Source organism: Aethalodelphis obliquidens, unplaced genomic scaffold (genome assembly GCF_003676395.1).
Source record: "Aethalodelphis obliquidens isolate GAN/ISIS:26980383/991018 unplaced genomic scaffold, ASM367639v1 scaffold53, whole genome shotgun sequence".
Classification (NCBI taxonomy): domain Eukaryota; kingdom Metazoa; phylum Chordata; class Mammalia; order Artiodactyla; family Delphinidae; genus Aethalodelphis; species Aethalodelphis obliquidens.
The window spans coordinates 1,830,021-1,850,495 of NW_020837997.1; the positions used below are offsets into that span (position 1 = coordinate 1,830,021).

At 49.4% G+C, this 20,475-nt stretch overlaps 1 protein-coding gene across 2 annotated transcripts in view; it reads left to right on the forward strand.

Moving 5' to 3' along the window:
• The first annotated feature begins 5,599 nt into the window (after positions 1 to 5,599).
• SIN3B (SIN3 transcription regulator family member B) overlaps positions 5,600 to 20,475 on the forward strand; it is a 37,554-nt gene continuing 22,678 nt past the window's right edge. Inside the window, exons 1-6 of one of the 2 annotated variants that reach the window (XM_027084578.1) lie at positions 5,620 to 5,735; positions 5,968 to 6,074; positions 6,188 to 6,241; positions 7,341 to 7,494; positions 14,043 to 14,243; positions 18,377 to 18,520. In XM_027084578.1, the coding sequence (XP_026940379.1) occupies positions 5,628 to 5,735; positions 5,968 to 6,074; positions 6,188 to 6,241; positions 7,341 to 7,494; positions 14,043 to 14,243; positions 18,377 to 18,520 (768 nt within the window). In that variant the 5' untranslated portion in view covers positions 5,620 to 5,627. Of the gene's footprint in view, positions 5,736 to 5,967; positions 6,075 to 6,187; positions 6,242 to 7,340; positions 7,495 to 14,042; positions 14,244 to 18,376; positions 18,521 to 20,475 lie in introns of both variants that reach the window. The other variant, XM_027084579.1, reaches the window with a different exon arrangement.

Below are 20,475 nucleotides of genomic sequence, written 5' to 3' on the forward strand. Positions count from 1 at the left end.
CACAAAGTTTAAGAGGCACCAAAGAAATTCAACCAAAATAAACATTGTATTACCATAACTTTTTAATCAAAATGAATAAAAATGCATGATGAAAAAAGTACCAACATTTTAAATAAAAATAGGATCTGATCCTGTACTTGGCCCAAACTTTCCTCACTTTCCTCATCCTAATTCCGGCCCTGGTGATATCAAGTCACTTCAGTCCCTAAATACGTCAGGAGGCATCTTTAAGGAATAAGGTTATTCTCCTACATAGCTGCATTCACCTACCAAAACTAACAATCATTATTTAATATCTTTTAATAGGCATTCCTACTTTTCCTAATTAGCCTGAAAACATTCCTAATTAGCTGTTTCTTTCAAACTAGGACCCAATCAAGATTTCTTCACAAATTACAATTGCATTTGGTTGTTTTATCTATTTAGCCTCTTATATTCTAGAGCAGGAGTCAGCAAACCACAGCCTGCATGCCTGTTTTTTGTGTTTTTTAAAAAATATTTATTTATTTATTTAGGCTGTGCTGGGTCTTAGTTGTGGCACGCAGGATCTTTTTTTTAGTTGCAGCATGTGGGCTTCTTAGTTGCCGCATGCTGACTCTTAGCTGCGGCATGCAAGTGGGATCTAGTTCCCCGACCAGGGATCAAACCTGGGCCCCCTGCATTGGAAGCATGGAGACTTAACCACTGGACCACCAGGGAAGTCCTTGCATGCCTATTTTTGTAAATAAAGTTTTATTGGAACACAGCCATGCCCGTTCATTCACATATTGCCTACAGCTGCTTTCATGCTACAGTGACAGAGAATGTATGGCCTCAAAGCCAAAAATATTTATAATCTGGCCCTTTATATCTATCTATATTATACACATTAATATTGTATATATAGTATATAAATATTGTATAATAAGCATACATATTTGTATTATATATAGCATTTATAATATTATTTTTATTATATATTTATTTTTGTGTGTGTATATAAAAAGTTTTATTTTTATTTATTTTTTTAATTTTTATTTTTTTAACATCTTTATTCGAGTATAATTGCTTTACAATGGTGTGTTAATTTCTGCTTTATAACACAGTGAATCAGCTATACATATACATATATCCCCATATCTTCTCCCTATCGCATCTCCCTCCCACCCTCCCTATCCCACTCCTCTAGGAGGTCACAAAGCACCGAGCTGATCTCCCTGTGCTATGTGGCTGCTTCCCACTAGCTATCTATTTTACATTTGGTAGTGTCTATATGTCCACGCCACTCTCTCGTTTCGTCCCAGCTTACCCTTCCCCCTCCCGGTGTCCTCAAGTCCATTCTCTACGTCTGTGTCTTTATTCCTTTATTTATTTATTTCTTTAAAATATAAAATATTTACAATCTGCCAATCCTGGTCTTAAAAAGCTTGATTAGATTTAGGGTAAACATGTTTTTTAAGAGACTATTTTGGGGAGCAGTTTTAGGTTCACAGCAAAATTGAGTGGAAGGTACAGAGATTTCTCATATACCCCCTGCCCCTACACATGTGTAATTTCCCCCATTATCAACAGCCCTCACCAGAGCAATACATTTGTTACACTTGAAGAACATACATTGACACCTCATCATCACAAGGTAAACATTTTTTTTTTTTTTTTTTTTTTTGCCGTTCGCGGGCCTCTCACTGTTGTGGCCTCTCCCGTTGCGGAGCACAGGCTCCGGATGCGCAGGCTCAGCGGCCATGGCTCACGCGCCCAGCCGCTCCGTGGCATGTGGGATCCTCCCGGACCAGGGCACGAACTCGTGTCCCCTGCATCGGCAGGCAGACTCTCAACCACTGCGCCACCAGGGAAGCCCGGTAAACAGTTTTGACAAGACTACTTCATCGGTTTGACAGGACTACTTCATAGGAGTATTAGTTAGCTATTGCTGCATAACAAATCACCTCAAAGTTAGCAGCTGAAAAGAGCAGCCATTTATTCTCACAGTGTCTGTGGATCAGGAGTCTGGGAACAGTGTGGCTGGGCTCTCTGTTCAGGGTTCACAAGGTGTCAGAGGGGCTAGGATCTCACAGTCAGGCTCAGAGCCCTGGTCCATGCTCCTTCATAACTGAGTTCCTTGCAACTGTAGGACTGTGGCTCTCAGCTTCCAGAAGCTGCCTCTTTCCAAAGGCAGATCATGACATGGCTGGTGCCTCCTTCAAGGCCAACAGGATCACACCTCTCTGCTGCTTCAAGGCTCTGAATTCCAGACTCTTTTAAAGGGTGCCCCTGGTTATGTCAGGCCCACCTAGCATAATCTGTCTTCTGATGAATTAAAAATCAACTCATTTGGGACCTTAAATACACCTGCAAATTCCCTTCACCTTTGCTGTGTAGCATAACCTAAATGTAAGCGTGACATCCATTACGTTCCCAGGCCCTCCCACACTCCAGGATGGGAGACGGGGCAGGGCACTCACACCAGGGCATGAGAATCTCCAGCAGCCTTCGAATTCTGCTAGAGCACATGATTCTGGACTTGAGAGATTTTGATCCTAATGTTTGTCACCTGGGAAGACTTAGGTTAGTTCAAAATAAGATTTTTTGATCTTCTTAACTTTGCCAAAATACTGTCCAACAAAAGACCCACCTAAGAATCTTACTTTAATGCCATTAAATTAGACAAATGGTAAGGACATTTGTGTTCCAAATTTATCTAAACTCTCTAGCTAAACTGTCAACTCTAAGGTTTTCAATTTTTTTCAAATGTTTATTTAAAATTTTTTTAAATTATTTTTTATTTTTATACAAACCGTTTTAACTTTTTAAATTGATGTATAGTTGATTTACAATGTTGTGTTAGTTTCAGGTGTACATCAAAGTGATTCATATATATATATATTCTTTTTCAAATTCTTTTCCATTATAGGTTATTACAAGATATTGACTATAGTTTCCTGTGCTAAACAATAGGTCCTGTTGTTTATCTGTAAGGTTTTCAATTTAATCTATGTAGATGAGAATAGTAAAGAAAAAAATTAGCTTAGCAACTTTTTATGCTTTATAAAAATGAGAATGAAAAGATGTATGTGTACTATTGCCCACGTGTTGAACACACTCACTCATACACACAAACACGCACATATTCATGCATCCTTCAGAACTCACACACGCCCAAGGTGGAATTGGCTTGTGGCTGTCCATTCTCCAAATTAGTGAGGGCTTCCTTTGACCCTGTGAGACCTAGTAAAAGAATGGAAAACTCGGTGATCCTCGTGGAAGGGGGGCCTTGTGTGAGGACCCTAGGGCGTATCAGAAGCCAACATGTGTCGTTGATTCTCAGGATAGGGACCGTTGCCAGGCGGTATTGGTGTGGAAAGGGCTGTCCAGACTCTGGTGGCTTCCAAATGCGGTTCAGGCCGCCTTAGCTGCTGTTCAGACAGGAATGCAGTGAAACTGAGCAGAATCCCTTTGTGGGCTGGGAGCTATGAATCCTCAATGCTTCCTTCCCCCCCACCCCCACATCCACCCAGCGTCACTTCCTCTCTGCTTTACCTTCTAAATATCCCTCCCTTCCACCCCCTTCTCTCCACCTCCACTGCTCCCATCCTGGTCTAAACCACCATGATCCTTTGCCTGCCTAAATGATGAAACAGCCTCCCTGCACCCTCCCTGGCTCCCCTCCAATCACTTCCCTGCAGAACAGTCAGAGTACTTGCTTCCAACTTCAAAGCTGCTCAAACAGTTCCTTGTGCAGAACCCATGCGCAGCTTCTACCAGCACTAAATACCAAGACCAAAAGCCTTACCTCATCTCATAAGAATGAGTAGCCTGCCCCCTCTGTCCTTTCCATTCTTATTCTGCTCTCTCTCTCTCTTTCTCTCCTTCTTCCTCCCATTCATCTGCAGCCCAACAACACTGGTCTTTTTTTTTTTTTTTTTTCTTTTTTTTTAAGTTCTTCAAATGTGCCACACTCTTCCCCACCACAGGGCCTCTGCACAGCCATTCCCCCTGACTTTCATGGTGAACACCTACATATCCTTCAGAACTCAGCTAGAATGGAAAGTTTCCTCTGGGAAGCTGTTCTCATCCCCTGCTAGTCTGGGTTAAGTCCCTCTGGTGGCAGAAGGTATTTTCCAAAAATGGTCATGGCAATATTTCCTATCCTCCATGCTATTCCAGGACCTGGTCACTCACCACATTCTGGAGTCTGTCGGCCCTTCTCTTGAATTTGGGAGGGACTTTTTTTTTTTTTTTTCTTTTTGCGGTACGCGGGCCTCTCACTGTTGTGGCCTCTCCCGTTGCGGAGCACAGGCTCCGGACGCGCAGGCTCAGCAGCCATGGCTCACGGGCCCAGCCGCTCCGCGGCATGTGGGATCTTCCTGGACCAGGGTACGAACCCGTGTCCCCTGCATCGGCAGACGGACTCTCAACCGCTGCGCCACCAGGGAAGCCTTCCTATCCTTCTTGAAAGACTGATGACTCTGTTAGGGTAAAAGCCTTGTCAGTTTTGTTCACCATACTACTCCTGACCCCTGGCAAATGATGCACTCATCGCCAATGGGCAGCCAACTCAGCTTTCCTGCACCTCTTCACCTATAAAAAGAGATACCAAATAAAGATGATGTGCAAGAGACTGTGGATGGCAGAGGAGAGGTCGGGTAGCTTCTTGAAAGAGCGGACATTTGGGTTGTAGTTTGCAGGATGTGTAGGCTGCTTTCTGTGTAATGAAGAGATAGAACGGGGCTTTCGGCAAGGGAAATAATATGTGCTGATGTACGGGGCCAGGAAGCAGCCAAGCTAGGCAGACATTGACAGGAGGTTCTGCACAGAGAGAGGGCAGCTTGCTTGGGTGGAAAATTCTGCAGGAACAGGTTTCTAAGGGCCAGGTTTTTATTACCTTCAATGCTGCATGTAGGTGCTTAGATTTCATTCACAAGAAATAGGAAGATCTTGGAGATTTGGAAGCAGCTGTGGAATGATCACAGTTCTTGATAGCACTGGGACTGGGAAAACTGGTTAAGAGACTCCCGAACTGATCCAGTGGGGAAGTGATGGGATCAGGACTAGAGAAGTGAAGATAACAGGATCAGGACTGAGTCAAGAGCAATTTAGCAAAAGTTCACCCTAGGGCCCTGTATTAGGGTGCTGTGTGCCCATATCCCGTTGTTACATCAACCCTATAAAGCAGGGGTCCAGAACACTTTTTTAGTAAATATATCAGGCGTGTAGATCTTAGCATCTGTCGCAGCTATTCACCCTGCTGTTGTAGCACAAAGATAGCCGGAAATGACCGGTAAACGAGTGGGCGTGCCTGTGTTCCAGCAAAACTTTATTTTACAGACACCGAAATTTGCATTTCATAGAATTTTCACGTGTCACGGAATAGCCTTCTCCAATTTTTTCCAACTTTTAAAATTGTAAAAACCATTCTGAGCTTGCTTGTGGGGCCGGACAAAAGCAGGCAGCAGGTCTTGCTTTGCCCACACGTGGTATGTAAAGCGTTTTAGTAGCATTTCAGTTTTAAGGGTAAGATCCTACAGGGAACCTTCAAGAAGCCCCGCCTTCCCTGGCGTCACCAGGCCAAGCCCCTCAAGGGCGGGGCCAGCGCATGCGCGGCCGGGCCTCGGGCGGGGGCGGGGCGGGCCGCGGCTCCGACTTCCAACATGGCGCACGCTGGCGGCGGCGGCGGCGGCGGCCCCGCGGGCCGGGGGCTGAGCGGCGCCCGCTGGGGTCGCTCGGGCTCTGCGGGCCACGAGAAGCTGCCGGTGCACGTGAGTGGTGGGCCAGCCCTCGCTGGGAGACCCCTGTCGTCCAGCCCCCGCAGGCCGGCGCCCCCCACCGGGCCCCGCCCGGCCCTCGGCCTCCCCTCCGCGCGGCCCCGGACCCCCGACTCCCCACCTCTGCCCCTCGGATGCCCGGCCCGTCCCCCTCCCGCCGGGATCCCCGCTCCCGTCCCCTCCTCCGCGGACCGCGGCCCAGCTGGACCCTCCCCCCTCCCCTCAGGTGGAGGACGCCCTCACCTACCTGGACCAGGTGAAGATCCGCTTCGGCAGCGACCCTGCCACTTACAATGGTTTCCTGGAGATCATGAAGGAGTTCAAAAGCCAGAGGTACCAGCGGGGCCCCTACCCGTCCCGGAGGGCCACCCTGGGCCTCAGTCTCCCTGAGCGGGATGGGAGCCCCCAACTCCGGCTGCCCCTCAACAGGGTGACCCCTTGTGCAGGTTGTCGAACTTCTGGGAGCCTCAGTTCCTTCTTCCAAAAAACGAGACGGAAAGGTACCCCCTTGTGGAGCTGTTGCGGGGATTCCTGGAACGAGGGCAGTGATGGGGTGCGGCAAGTCGAGCAAGCATAGAGTCGGATCCTGTCTTTACTCAAAATGTTGATTTTTTAAAAGAATTTTGTTCGTTGGGGATTTTTAAAAATTATTTTCGATTTTTTTTCAAGCACTGCATGAAAATGTTATTTCTCTTGATTGTCGAATATTGTCGCACTCTCTTAAATCTTATCCCCAAGGTGAGTGCCTCACTTGCCTCACCCCAGTGCCAGGCCTGCTTGGAAATAATGCGCATAAAATGCTTAGTAAGGAACCTGGCACTTAGAAGGCCTTTAAAACACATTAGCTGTATTCACAGGCACAGAATCAGGAGGGTTAGAGATAGACCGGGGACCTCCCGATAGATAGTGAGCTTGTTTGACAGGGGCTCACTGAGGCTTAGAGTGGGCCAGCGGTTTGCCCAGATCCACCTTAGGAGCAGGGACAGGACCAGAGCTCAGTCCCTCTGACTTAGATTCTAAAGTGTCACATCCCCACTGTGCCGCTTCCCCCTCTGAGGAAATACGGAAGGGCCCGCCTGGTTTCCTTCCACAAGCATGATGCTAAGACCTTGGCCCTGACTGAAGCCCTAAGGGAGACCCTGTCTCTCCCCTCAGATTCTTAGCAGCTTTCATACTTGCAGGGCCTTTGACATTTATACATTATAGTCACTTGCTGGGAACAACTCCTGTGTCATGGTCTCCTAATTCATGTGAAATGAATCTGTCTCCCCTTTAGAGGGCTTTAACCTTCTGTCACTGTATGGAACCCAGGACCTGCAGCTGGCTGTCCTGACATTTTCAGAACCTAGCACATGAGCTTGCAGTGTTTCGGGAGCTGTGCTGTGTACATCTTCTGTGGGTTTTGCCAGGAAGGCACAGGGAGCCCAGGCCCGGTTGCCTTGGCAGTGGATCGCCGTGGGCAGAATCACGCCAGTCACATTTGAGGGTGCTTCATTGTCTGTTGAGGAGCTCGTGCCATGGCACGGGTAAGGGAGGAGTCGATTCTGCTTTCAGTTTGCTTCCCGAGACGCTTCTGCCCACTCTCATTCTTCGTTCCAGCATCGATACTCCTGGAGTCATCCGACGAGTGTCGCAGCTCTTCCACGAACACCCTGACCTGATTGTTGGATTCAACGCTTTCCTCCCTCTCGGGTACAGAATAGACATTCCCAAGAACGGCAAGTTAAACATACAGTCGCCTCTGTCAAGCCAGGTATGCCGCTGCAGTGGTTTGAGTGATCTGGCCTTAGCACAGCCCACCGTGGTACTCAGATACGCAGGCCGGACAGCGTGGCTCGTGTATTTCACAGCTGGAAAGCTGGTGAAGAGCCGAGCTTTTTCTTAAAATGCATCTAGCAGAAATCAGAATAGATTGAAACACCTACATAGGCAACCTCTGCATCCCAAACTGATCCTTTTGGCGTATTTAAGTCAAGAGCGGATGTGTCTGTGTGTGTCAGGGAGGCATGCTCCTGACACAGTTGTGCGTCCAGTCAAAATAATTGCGTCCACAGTCACGGAGGTCTTGGTTTGAGGCTCTCCCCCCGAGCGCACTAGGCAGGCCACGCTTGTAGTTGGGCCTGTGGTCCCTCTGATCACCCTCGGTGCCACCCACAGAATAAAGCGGTGGAGATGCATGTGTGACTAGACACGTTTATTGTTGCTGTACTTCATTCACCTGCCAGCAGGATCACTGACCGAGCTCAGGCTTGTGGCTTTGGTCCCTTCTTTCTCGAGTGACAGGTTGCTGCCTCTTCTATCTATGCAGTCCCTTCTTGTGTTTGCTCACCAGATCCCCTGAGAAAAAGAAAGCCTGTTTGAGCTTTACTTTTATAAGGTAACGGTTGTCTTTTTCTCTCCTCGGCCCTGTTGCCATTTAGGGCATAACCCTTTGCTGCGGGGGTGCTGTCTAGGGCATTGTGGGGTGTTCAGCCGCATCCCTGGCCTCCACCCGCTAGGCCCTCACCCAGTCAAGACAGCCAAAAATGTCTCTAGACATAGCCAAGTGTCTCCTGGGAGCAAAAATCACAGCATTGAGAAGTGCTGGTGTAAGTGAATGAGCTCTTTCAACCTCCTCCATCTTGCCCCAGGGGTTTTTGCAGGGAAGGCAAAAATCTACTCTGGATGCATTTTGTAGGTTTCTCCTCTGATGATAAAGGAGACTGTAGTTTCCTATCAATTAGGGAGTCAGGATTTGAAAAGAGAGCAGTGAGAGGCAATGTGGCAGTGGCTGGTCCCTCTCCGAGGGGGGCTGGCACATAAATTCTGCCTTTTCTCTGCACAAGGCAACCTCCACCGTCAGAACATTGTCTCATTAAAGCCGAGGAGTGCACCTCAGTTTTAAAAAGGAACTTGGAAGCCTTCGGCTACTGAATTCCAAAAGCTTCCATTTCATGTTTGCAAATGGAGCTCCAGGAGCCAGAGGTAGCGCTCCTTCCTCCAGATGATAAAAGCCTTAGCGGAGATTAATCTTCAGAACAGTCACGGCTAGGGGAGAAAAGCAAGCTCGTTTGCAGGAGCGTGTGCAGGAGCACTTTGCTGAATCTGAAGCGCTGCGTAAACACTGGGTGTCATTACCATCACTTGTTAAGAAAGAGCTGGAATCCAAGGCCTAAATTGCACTCCACGTGTGGAATTCGCCTTCTCAAGCCCTGTTGGAGTAACTGCTCTTGGGGCTGGATCTCCACATGAGCCTCACCTTCCCTTAAGTAGCCAGAAGGCCCCTGCTGCTCCACACACAGCTTCAAGGACTATTGGAGAGACAAGGAGACCGGGCCAGTCTTGTCCGCCCCTAGGGGATTTTGTGACTGCAGGTCTGTTAACTTGAAGACGGGCTTGATGAGAACTTTCCCTTGATAGCTGCCTACCAGGGCTTTATGGTCTCGCTGCAGCCTGGAAACAGCCATATGTAGGACCCCTTCCTCAGGGGGAGAGGTACGTGTCCTTCGTTCCCTCGGGACACGTGCCACCCACGTGGTTTCAGTCACATCCACGGACCTGCCACGTTTCCAGCCCTGCTTCACGCCAGGCGCAAACGCAATGTCTTCTCACCTTCCTAGAGTCCTTCCGAATCCACAGTAGAACTTTATGGGGCTCCCTACTCGCCAGTGCCCTGGTGATTTTTTTTAAATTGGTTTTTCTGGCTTCACTATTTTGAAGTATAGCTCCGTGTGTGTGTGTGTGTGTGTGTGTGTGTGTGTGTGTGTGTTTCCAGTTTTCATCTCATCATGTATCCTGTCAACTATAGACAAGGAGGGAATAGTTCTTAGATGCTGAGGAAGATAAATAAGTCCTAGCCTGTGGGGAGCCTTTTGTGCAGGGTTTCTCAGCCTTGGCACTGTCGCCACTGGGCCCAGATCGTTCTTCCTTGTGGGGGCATTTTGTGCTCTGTAGGGTGTTGAGCAGCATCCCTGGCCTCCACCCACCTGATACCAGGGGCGCCCCCTCCCCCAGGATGACAACCTGAAATGTCTCTAGACATTGCCACGTGTCCCCTGGGGGGCAGAATCGCCCCAGTTGAGAACACTGATCTAAAGGGAAGATAGACATGTGCCATGATGTGGGAAGTGTGGCCAGAGAGGGGCCGGGGACCGTGGCAGGAAGAACGTCCCCCTGAATCAACATCTTTTAGGATCTGGTTGGCTTTAGTTGTAACGCCACCTCCTCAGAGAGTCCTCCACTCCCATCCCCAAGTCATTTTCACAGCGCCCCGTTTTATATACTTCAAAATAACATAGCAAAGCTAAGAAATAGAAAATCCACTGTTTCTTGTTGGTTTGCCTTCCCTGGCAGACTGAGTCCTCCAGATTAGACAGGAGGGCTACGTCTGTCTTGTTCACGACTGTCCCTGTTCCGGGACGTCAGAGGGACGGGACACTGGATGTCGGTGGGAAAGTGATGAATCTTGGCTGCTGGGTCTTGTTCAGGGTGGACCCTGCCTCTTGGGGCCGGCCTTCTTGTGCTTGGCTGGGACGACGGCTGCTTGGATGATAAGTAAAGAGATAAACCTTGAGGTGCAGCTTGTAATTTAGTGACCCCTTTACGTTCAAAGGGAAGCTGGCCGTCTTCCCTCCGGGAAGGGTCATTCGAAGTTCAGTTAGTTCCTGGGAGGTTGCCTCTCGTGTTTGTCTTAGTCACCCATGGAGCAGGTGTAGGCCACCTCCTCTGTGCCAGGTGCTGAGAGTCATGGCTCTCAGGGCACTTGCATGGTTGAGGTGGGGACTCACGTGAGACACATATGGACAGATGTGAAATACAGGAGGGAGTCCAGTGCTGTAGGTGACAGACAGCAGGGGCCAGGCCTTGGGAGGTGCCGTGGGCAGAGGCTGAGTGAGGGGAGCAGGAGCCATGCCTGTGGCCCCCCGGGGAGTCTTCCTGGTGGGGACATAGAGGCCTGAGGTGGGAACGAGTGGGTGTGCCTGAGAGACAGCCAGGAAGCTGGTGTGGTCAGAACCTGAAGCAGAGAGTGTAGGAGAGAGAGCCAGGAGCGTGGGAAGCCAGGGGAAAGTTCTGGAAAGGCTTCTCTGGCTGCTGTGCCAGAAGTGGACTGAGGGGGCAAGAGCGGATCTGGGAGGCTAGGGATGGGCGTGGGAACCAGTTGGAGTGGACGGTGATGTGGGCCAGGGGTGGGTGTCAGTGAAAGCGAGAAAAATCAGTGAGATCACCAGGGGTGATTGCGGGATGCCTGAGTCTCTGGGTGAAAGCAGCACCTGCTGGGATGACATGGGGGTGGGCCAGGGGGCTGTTCTGTGTTTGGAAAGTCCATCTGAGGCATGTCTTAAATATCTGGGTGGGGCTGTATGTGGACACTCAGATGGACAAGTCTGCCATGTAGGGTGCTTATCAGTGTCTAGGAGGCGTTTCTGACTGTGCCTGGTTGAGGCCACCCACAGCAGGCAGAGAAGACAAAAGCATGGATTGTTCTAGAAAGTTTAGACCAAGGGTTGGCAAACTGTGGCCCAGGGAACAAAGCCAGCTTATTTTTGTATGGCTGGTCATTTTTACAGCTTTCAGATTACTTAAAAAATTTTTTTAAATTGTGATATTTACGTAACATAAAATTCATCATTATGACCATTTTAAAGTGTCCAGTTCAGTGGCTGTTAGTGTATTCACAATACCATGCAACCACCACTACTAATCCCAGAACATTTCTATGACCCCAAAAAGAAACGGTACTTCCCAATTCTGCCCCCACCCAACCAGCCCCTGGCAACCACTAATCCACTTTCTGTCTCTGTAGAGTTTCCTGTTCAGGATACTTAATATAAATGGAATCATATACTATATGTCCTTTTGTGTCTGGGCTTCCTTCTCTCAGCATGTTTTCGAGGTTCATCCATGTTATACCAGAGCATCATTCCTTTTTAAGGCTGTATAATATTCCACTGCAGGTATGGACCGCATTTTGGTCATCTGTTCATCAGTTGATGGACAGACACCTAGGTTTTTTCCACCTTCCGGCGATTGTGAACACTGCTGCTGTGAACCTGCATGTACAAGGATTTGTTTGAACACCTGTCTTTGGTTCTGTGGGTGGATACCTAGGAATGGAATTGCTCAGTCACCTAGTGACCATGTTTAACTTACTAAAGAATCGCCAGACTGTTTGCCACAGCAGTTGCACCATTACTGTCCGGCCTTTTGCCGAGCTCTGGTCTCCAGGGTTGCTTCTCCCATCTTGTCACGGTGACTCACTCCAGGGAATTGGAAGAGGCACATGGTGCTTGAGAATGCCCCCTCGCAGTGGTGGGGAGGGAGCTCCCCACAGCCTCCTCTGAAGCAAACCTCGGCTCCGAGGCTGCTCAAGGGCTGCTCCCTTCCCCCTGCCCCTGTCCAACTCCTTCCAGCTCCTTCTGCCGCCAAGCCTGTGTACCATGAAGGAACATGAGCACGGACTTCTGTGAGCTTAAGCAAAGGTAATCAGGAACAGCGTCCCCGCAGTGTCACAGAACAAATTCTAGTGCCGGGGAGAAACGGTGCTTAGAGTTGTGACTGCTCTGGATCTTTCGTGTCTGTGTTCCTCGGCTCAGACTTCCTAGAGTTGCCTCTACACCCGCTGTCATGGGCTGAATTGTGCCCCCACCCCCAAATTCATATCTTGAAGTTCTAACCCTCAGTATCTCAGAATGTGACTGTATTTGGAGATGGGGTCTTTACAGAGATAATTTAGGCAAAATGAGGCCATTAGGATGGGCCTCAAATCCAGTCTGACGGGTGTCCTTATAAGGAGAGGAAATTAGGACACAAGGAGAGATCCCAGGGATATGTGTGCACAGAGGAACGACCCTGTGAGGACACAGCGAGAAGACACCCGTCTACCAGCCAAGAGGCCTCAGGAGATACCAACCCTGCTGGCACCTTGGTCTTGGACTTCCAGCCTCCAGAACTTCAAGGAAATAAACGTCTGTCACTGACGCTGCCCAGTCTGTGGTATTTGTTGTGGCAGCCCCAGCGCGCTAGTAGACCCACTCAGGTACCTGTGGGTGTGCCTGGCGGAGGTGTCTGTTGTGATGACAGTTCTGCAGCAGTGGGCAGCAGTGTGCCCGGTGTCCCCTGGAGTCTAGGGTCAGCTGTGGGTGCCAGAGGCGGTGCCAGGCGCCACAGGGGATTTTATCCTTCATCGGTCCATCTGATCATCCCCAACAGTGGATGAAGCCCACTCTGTTCCAAGCACTGTTCCAGGCACTGAGGATATAGCATTGACCAAAATAGAATCCCTGCCCTCCTGGAGTTTGCCTTCTGATCAGGGCTGGGGAGAGAATAAAATAAGTAAAATATGTTTCCTATAGGAAGGTGATATGTGCTGTGGAGAAAAACAGAGCAAGAAAGGGGCTCAGAGTGCTGGGAGATAAGGGTCATTTTATTTTGGTGCAGGATGGTTCTGGAAGACTCGCTGAAAGGTGGTGTGTTAGCAAAGACCTAAAGCTGAACCCGAAGGATCCCAGCCTGCCCGAGACCCAGTTGGGGACCTGCAGGATGCCCAGCCGTGGTCAGTGGCAGAGGGAGGCCGCCCTCAGGACCACACACAAAATTCCAGTTTAGAAGCATAAAGATCACCTCCTTTGCGGGGTGGTCCTGTCCCACTGTGCATTAAGATTCCGACTTCCCAGGAGAGAGGTGTATGTCTGTTGTTTATTTTTATTGGTACTGACAGAAAAGCACATCAGTGGAGAGCATGCTTGATGACTGCTCAGGGCCCATCTCTCTTCTCTCAAGTGACTCGCCCCAGGCCTAGCACCAAAAGTCCCGCAGCCCTGGGCAACCTGGACAGTGGGCTCCCCTCACCTGCAGGGTCCCAGTCTCATGCCTGCTGACAGCTGGTGCTTTCACACCTGAAAACAGTCTTGCTGAAATGGGCTGGCCAGAGGTGTGGGAAGACTTTACTCTGCTCCAAAAAGGATTAAACAATCCACTCTTTGTAAATCTCTCCCGAATGCTAATTTCTCCAAGTGTATCGAGTGTGCCTCTCAGGTTCATGTTCTTTGAATCTGTTGGAAGGATCAGGCAGAGGTGAGTTCGTGAGACTCTCCCAGGAGCGTGCAGGCACTCAGAACGCCGAGGTGGGGCTGTCTCTGGGGGCCCCCTCCCTGCTTCTCTCTCTCCAGGCCCCCAGAAGTAACCTTTTTCTGCATCGACGTAAAAAACTTGGCTCTGTGCTAAGTTTTGCCTGTTCTTGCACACTGTGGCTCAGTCTGGCGTTTCTCACAATCTGTTCCCGGTGCCGGGCCCAACAGTAACTCACTGTTGTACTGTTGTCAGGAGAATTCACACAACCACAGCGACTGTACAGAGAACGTCAAGCAGCAGATGCTATATAAGGAGGACAAACCGCAGGTGCCCTTGGAGTCAGATTCTGTGGAATTCAACAACGCCATCAGCTATGTGAACAAGATTAAGACCCGCTTTCTAGATCACCCAGAAATCTACAGGTCATTCCTGGAGATACTGCACACTTACCAGGTAAGAAGCCGTAGGTCACACTTCTTTGTGGGTGTTTGTGGCATCATCCAGTATCAGGTGCATTGGAAACATTCAGATTTTCTAATCTGAATTCATGAAATCCTGGAAAATTCTGATTAGCTCTTTTTTTTTTAGCATTAATCTTTTTTTTTTTTTTACCGTGGTAAAATATATATAAATACAAAACTTAACCAACTTTAAGTGTACCATTCAGTGGCATTAAGTACATTCACGTTGTTGCACAGCCATCACCATCATCCATTTCCAGAACTTCTTCATCTTCCTCACCTGAAACTCTGTCCCCATGAAACACTAACGGCCCCTTCCTCATTTCCCCCCAGCTCCTGGCACCCACCCTTCTGTCAGTACTTTCTGTCTCTATGAATCTGACTCCGATAGGGACCTCCTAGGGGTGGAATTGTACAGTATTTGTGTTCTGTGCCTGGCTTGTTTCACTTAGCGTAATGCCCTGAAGGTCCATCTGTACCGTAGCATGTGTCAGAATGGCCTTCTTTTTAAGGCTGAGTAATATTCCATTGTACGGCTACGCCTTATTTTCTTTATCCATTCATCCATCAGCAGACACTTGGGTTGCTCCCACATTCTGGCTATTGTGAATAATGCTGCCGTGGACGTGGATGTACCTGTTGGAGTTCTGTTTAGGTTTGATTTTAATTTGCCCCTTGAGGCACCTCTGCACCCTCAATAGGAAACACACATTAGAGGATTAAAGAAGAACCCAAGAAGATAGTTTTCTTTTTATAAGATGGCTTAGTTATTGTTTAGACAATAAACTACCCTTTATTTATGCTGATTACAACTGGGCTTTGTGCCAGGTGCTGGGTCGACAGGGATGAATGGTTGCTGTTGCTTAGGAGTTCAGTTTAGACGTGGAGGAAACTTGGAAATGATTAGGGTGGACTGGAAGGACTGTGTGTAGGACAGGTGTGTCAGGGTTGAGGGCTGCTGACCCCATAGCGGGTTACGGAGAGGATACTCAGGTTGAATCTTGGCAAATCAGTCAGAACCGTCAGTCAAAAGGTGGACTCTCGGTGCTGGGATTGGCCTGTGCAAAGGCCCAGGGGCCAGAACAGGCAGCTGGCTTCAGGGGACTTAGCAGGAAGTGCAGGCAGGCGGGTGGCAAGGGACATCTGTGTCATGCAAGGAGTTCGGATGTCATCCTCACCCAGACATGGAGTTTCTGATGCCTTTTATTTTTCTAAGCAGCAGAACCCACTTTTAAAAATGAAATCTTCTGCACAACCTTGATAAGTGAAATTAAAACATGGGATTCTTTTTAGCATAAATGTTTAGGATCAGATTGATAGCATTTGCTCCCTGTAAACGCACTGGAACTGTTTCAATACTCTAAACATGTGTGGGCAGTGGTGCCAGTGACATGCATGGTCCTGTCAGCCTCATGTCCAGTGTCTGCACGGTCCTTGTACGGCATTGAGAACTTCCTGCTTCTCACAGATAAGTGGTTGCAAGTGGCAGCTGTGAACATCAGTCTGTGTGGAGGGGTGATGTTGTGATCATGGGGGTTTATGGGCTCTTCACAGATTCCGTGGGGTCACCACATCTCAGGGGCTGGGAGGATCGTTAGAGGGAAGGCCAGCAGGTATCTGTTGTGTTGATGGGAATCGGGGGGGAGGGGGAGCGGTTTGTTGGCGTGTAGAGAAGTGAAAGTGACTTATCCAAGGTCCTAGCAAAGGGCCACGGGTTGATTTGGAGAAAGCGTGAGGAAGGAAGTACGGCTCAGTGTTCCCCAGTCAGAGCCACAGGGAGTTGGTTGGAAATGCAAGCTGCCTGGGCCTCCCCTCAGAGTTGCTACCCCAGGTCCTGCCCAGCATCTGCTTTTTGAACAAGCCCCCTGGCGACTCTCAGGTTGCCTGTTTCTTCAAAAGGAGCTGGAAATCTGAATTTCTGTGTGAGTTCTTCCTGATTTTCGAACATTGATGCGGATTTTTAAAAGACACCGTGAGGCCAAAGCAGCAGCTCTAGGGCCATACGTTACCGTTTTTTATCTCTGTTGGGCCTCAAGTCAGCCCTTAGCTGCGCCCCCTGCCCCCTCAGAGCCCTTTGCCTCACCTCCCTGAACCTCGGGGTTCTAATCCATAAAATGGCTACCGCGCTGTGGGTGCTGATCCCCGTTAAATATGGTTAACCGAGGTCACTGATGCAAGCACAGTGCTTGCCTCAGGTCAGCCATGGGCAGCTGTTCCCTTTATACAACTTCGAACATATGTCGTGTGCCTGGACGAGCACAGCCAGTTCTGCCCTGATGTCCCCCAAAATGACCGTGCTTTGCAAATAAATGCTCACCAACCACAGGTCTTATGGAAAAACGGGATCAGAGCGTGAGACTCAAAAACTGTGTCAGCAACACATTAAAAAAAGATAGGCGCCTACTTGAAGCCGGTAGCGCCGTTGTACGCGCATTAAATGGCTAAGCATGTTGTGAATGTTGCAGCACGTCCGGCACTTGACCTTGGAAAAGACCTGAGTGTCATGTGTAGACATGGGTGTGGAAAGGTTGCAGCCTGCGGGTCACTGAGGTACCAGGAGCAGGTTTCCTAAAATGGGATGGGTTGTCACCCCAGAGGGGGGTCAGGCAGAGTGGCTCTATCAGCTGAGGGAGCGATGTTGGGGGCGTGTGTATGTCGGAGGTCGTGTATTACCAGGTGGCTTGGCTCAGCTGAGTGCACTTTTCCACATTCACCCCATGTTGCTCCTGGACAAAATCCTGCCTCAGCAAATGCAGAATCCATACCACGCTCAAATCATTCCCTAGTCCGTGTCCCAAACAGATCTGTGTTCAAAAGAGGTGTTAGAGCAGAACTGACTCTCTCTGCAGGAAAATTCCCAGGAGGTGTGTCCCTAGGTCAGAGGGTGTGCACTCAGCACATGATCGTAGATGGCGCCAGGCTTCCCTCTGCCGGTGGCACCAATCTTCCTTTCCGCCTTGTAATGAGAGCGCCCAGTTCCCCACACCCTCATCAGAAATCACCAGTCCTTATGCAATCTGATGAGCAAAAATGCTGCGACGCTGTTTTAAATTGTATTTCTTCAGACATCACTCAGTCTGATCACTGTTTCATCTGTATAGGGATGATTTGTATTTATTGTCTGAGCTGAATGGTCTTTGCCTGTTTTTTTCTTTGGCCTTCAAGTGTCCCGGTAACTTTGGTCAGGAGAGGGTGGAGGCAGTTTTTTCTCCCCCCAAACGGGTGCTCCGTGTACCAGGATTGGGAAGTAACTTTGCTCAGGGTACATAGGGCCGAGAGGGGAGGGCGTGCAAAGGGCTCCCCATTCCTTGTCTCTTCCCCCTTCGCAGCTGTGGAGGGGGGATGTCAAAGCCCTGCTGCTGGGAGGGCCCGACACCAGCGCCTCATGCTCTGTCACGTTCCTGGGTGTAAAGTTGACAGGGACTAACTTCTGATGGCCGACTTGGGTTGTGTTCGCTGCTTTCTGCCCTGCCGACCTGGGTCCTGTCTGGTCCTCATCTTGTTGCTTTAAGCTCCAGGTCAAGCCATCTTCCTTCCGGAGTCTTAGTGACTCTGGGGGAACAGGCCCTTTGACCTCTAAGTCCCTTCCCTTCCTTCTTCACCCTCTGCCCCTTCCAGACCCAGAGCTAGCTCCTCAGTCCCCTGCCCAGCAGAATGAGTCCCCTTGACCTTGGGAGGACCGTAGGTTCGCCACTGACCTTGCACTTCCCCAGCCTCTGCTCAAGGGTGCTTGAGGGCTGGGGTCAGGTCCTTCCATGACCGTCCCCTCCCACATCCCCTCCACACTCCCAGCACAGGCCTCATCCATGGCCGGGGCTCAGGCCGCGTCGTGCGGCAGGGTCAAGACTCAAGCGCACAGGCTGTTCTCCAGAGCAGGGGGTGGGGGAGGGGGGGAGTGGTTGGGGAAAGGGGGCGGGGAGTGGTTAGGGGACACCCGGGGGTGTCAGCAGGGCAGTGGGCTGGACCCCCTCTCCTGGTGGCAGCAGTCACGGGCTCTGCCAGCCAGTTTTCTTTCGTGAGTCATCCCTCTGTCTCCTCCACAGTGGGATGCCTGAATGTCACAGCCTAGGGTGCCTCCTGGTTCCTTCGCTAACGACTCGTTTTCCCTCCCCTGAAAATTGGCAGAAGGAGCAGCTGAGCACGAAGGGCCGTCCGTTCCGAGGCATGTCTGAAGAGGAGGTGTTCACCGAGGTGGCCAACCTCTTCCGCGGCCAGGAGGACCTGCTCTCCGAGTTTGGACAGTTCCTGCCCGAAGCCAAGCGGTCCCTGGTGAGTACAGAGCACCGATGCCAGTCTGGGGCCACGTTCTCATCGGCCAGAACCCCCTGCCAGTGCAGCCCCCAGGCCAGGCCAGGTTTATCCACTCCCCAGACACACTGAGTTCCCTCAGAAGCCACAGCCAGTGCAGACATGCACGGGCCCCCAGTGCAGGCTCCACCTCCACGGGGAGCTGGCGCAAATCCTCAAAAGGGCTTCTCTGGACAGACAGCAGCCAGGTGACGAGGGCTGGCTGGGAGGCAGAGTGTCTTCCCATGGAGACCTGCCTGTAACCAGGTCCTTGTGGGAGGGTGCGGGAGGGGCCAGGCTCACTGCCTACCCCCCTGGAGGGACTGGGTGGAGGCTTGGCAGTGACTCAGGGTGGGAGTGCAGAGAGCTGATAGCGGAGGAGGGGCCTGCGATGGGGAGGTTGGGGGCGCAGACTGCACTGTCAGCCTTTCTGCCTTTGCTGTGGACTGAGGCCTGCTGACCTGCCCTTTCCATTTCCTCTTTTTTTTTTTTCCTATGAACTTACGGCTTTTTTAAAAAAAAAAAAATGAAGGAAAATTCACGTAACATGAAACTCACCATTTAAAAATGTACATTTCAATAGCATTTAGAATATTTAAAATGTTGTGCAGCCATCACCCCCTCTAGTTTCAGAACATTCCCATCACCCCAAAAGGAGACCTGTCCCCATTAGCAGTCACTCCCCAGCCCCCGCTCCTTAGGTTCTGGCAACCACTCATCTGCTTTCTGTCTCTGCATTTACCTGTCGGACATTTCACAGAGATGGAATCATGCAACGTGTGGCCCTTGGGTTGGTGTCTGGCTTCTTTCACTCAGCATCATGATTTTAAGGTTCATCCATGATGTAGCATGTGTCAGAACTTCATCCCTTCTATGGCTAAATAATAATTCCATTGTGTGGATGGACCACATTTTGTTCATCCATTCATCCATCAGTGGACACTTGGGTTGTTGCTGCCTTTCAGTCATTGTGAATCGTGCTGTGAACATGCATGTACAATTTTTTGTTTGAACACCTGCTTTCAGTCATTTTCTGTCTATGCCTAGGAGTGGAGGTGCTGACTCATGTGGTAACTGTGTTAAACTTTTGAGGAACTGCCACACTGTTTTCCACGGTGGCTGGACCATTTTACGTTCTCACTAGCAATATACCAGGGTTTCAGTTTTCCACATCATCACCAATGCTTGAGGTTTTCCTTTTTAAAAAAAATGTATAGCCTTTGTAGTTGGTGTGAAATGGTATCTTATTATGGTTTTGATTTGCATTTCCCTGCTGACTAATGACATTGGGCATTTCATGTGCTCATTGGCCATCTGTTTATCTTCTTTGGAGAAATGTCTATTTAAGTACTTTGCACCTTTTTTGCTTTGTCTCTCTTGCTGGGTTGTAAGAGTTCTTTGCACGTTCTTGACATTAGTCCTTTATCAAATATTTTCCTCTATTCTGTAGGTTGTCTTTTCACTTTCTTGTTAGTGTTGGTGCGCATCAGTTTTAAATTTTGGTCAAGTCCAGTTGCCTATTTTTTTCTTTTGTTGCTCATGTTTTCAGTGTCAAATCTCAGAATCCATTGCTAGTTCTGAGGTCATGAAGGTTTACCTAAAGTTTTCTTTTAATACTTGTACAGTGTTAGCTCTTCTATTCAGGTTGGTGATCCGTTTTGAGTTAATGTTTGTATATGGTGAGGTAGGGGTCCACTCTACATGTGGCAACCCCGTTTGTTGAGGAAACTGTTCTCTTTCCATCATTGCATGGTCTTGGCACTCTTGTCAAAAATCAATTGACCAGAGTTTTATGGGTTTATTTCTGGACTCAGTTCTAATCCATTGATCTCCATGCCTGCCCTTAGGCCAGCACCACACTGTCATGATTACAGTAGCTTTGTAGTAAGTTTGAAATCAGGAAGTGTGAGTCCCCCAACTTTGGTTTTTTTTTTCAA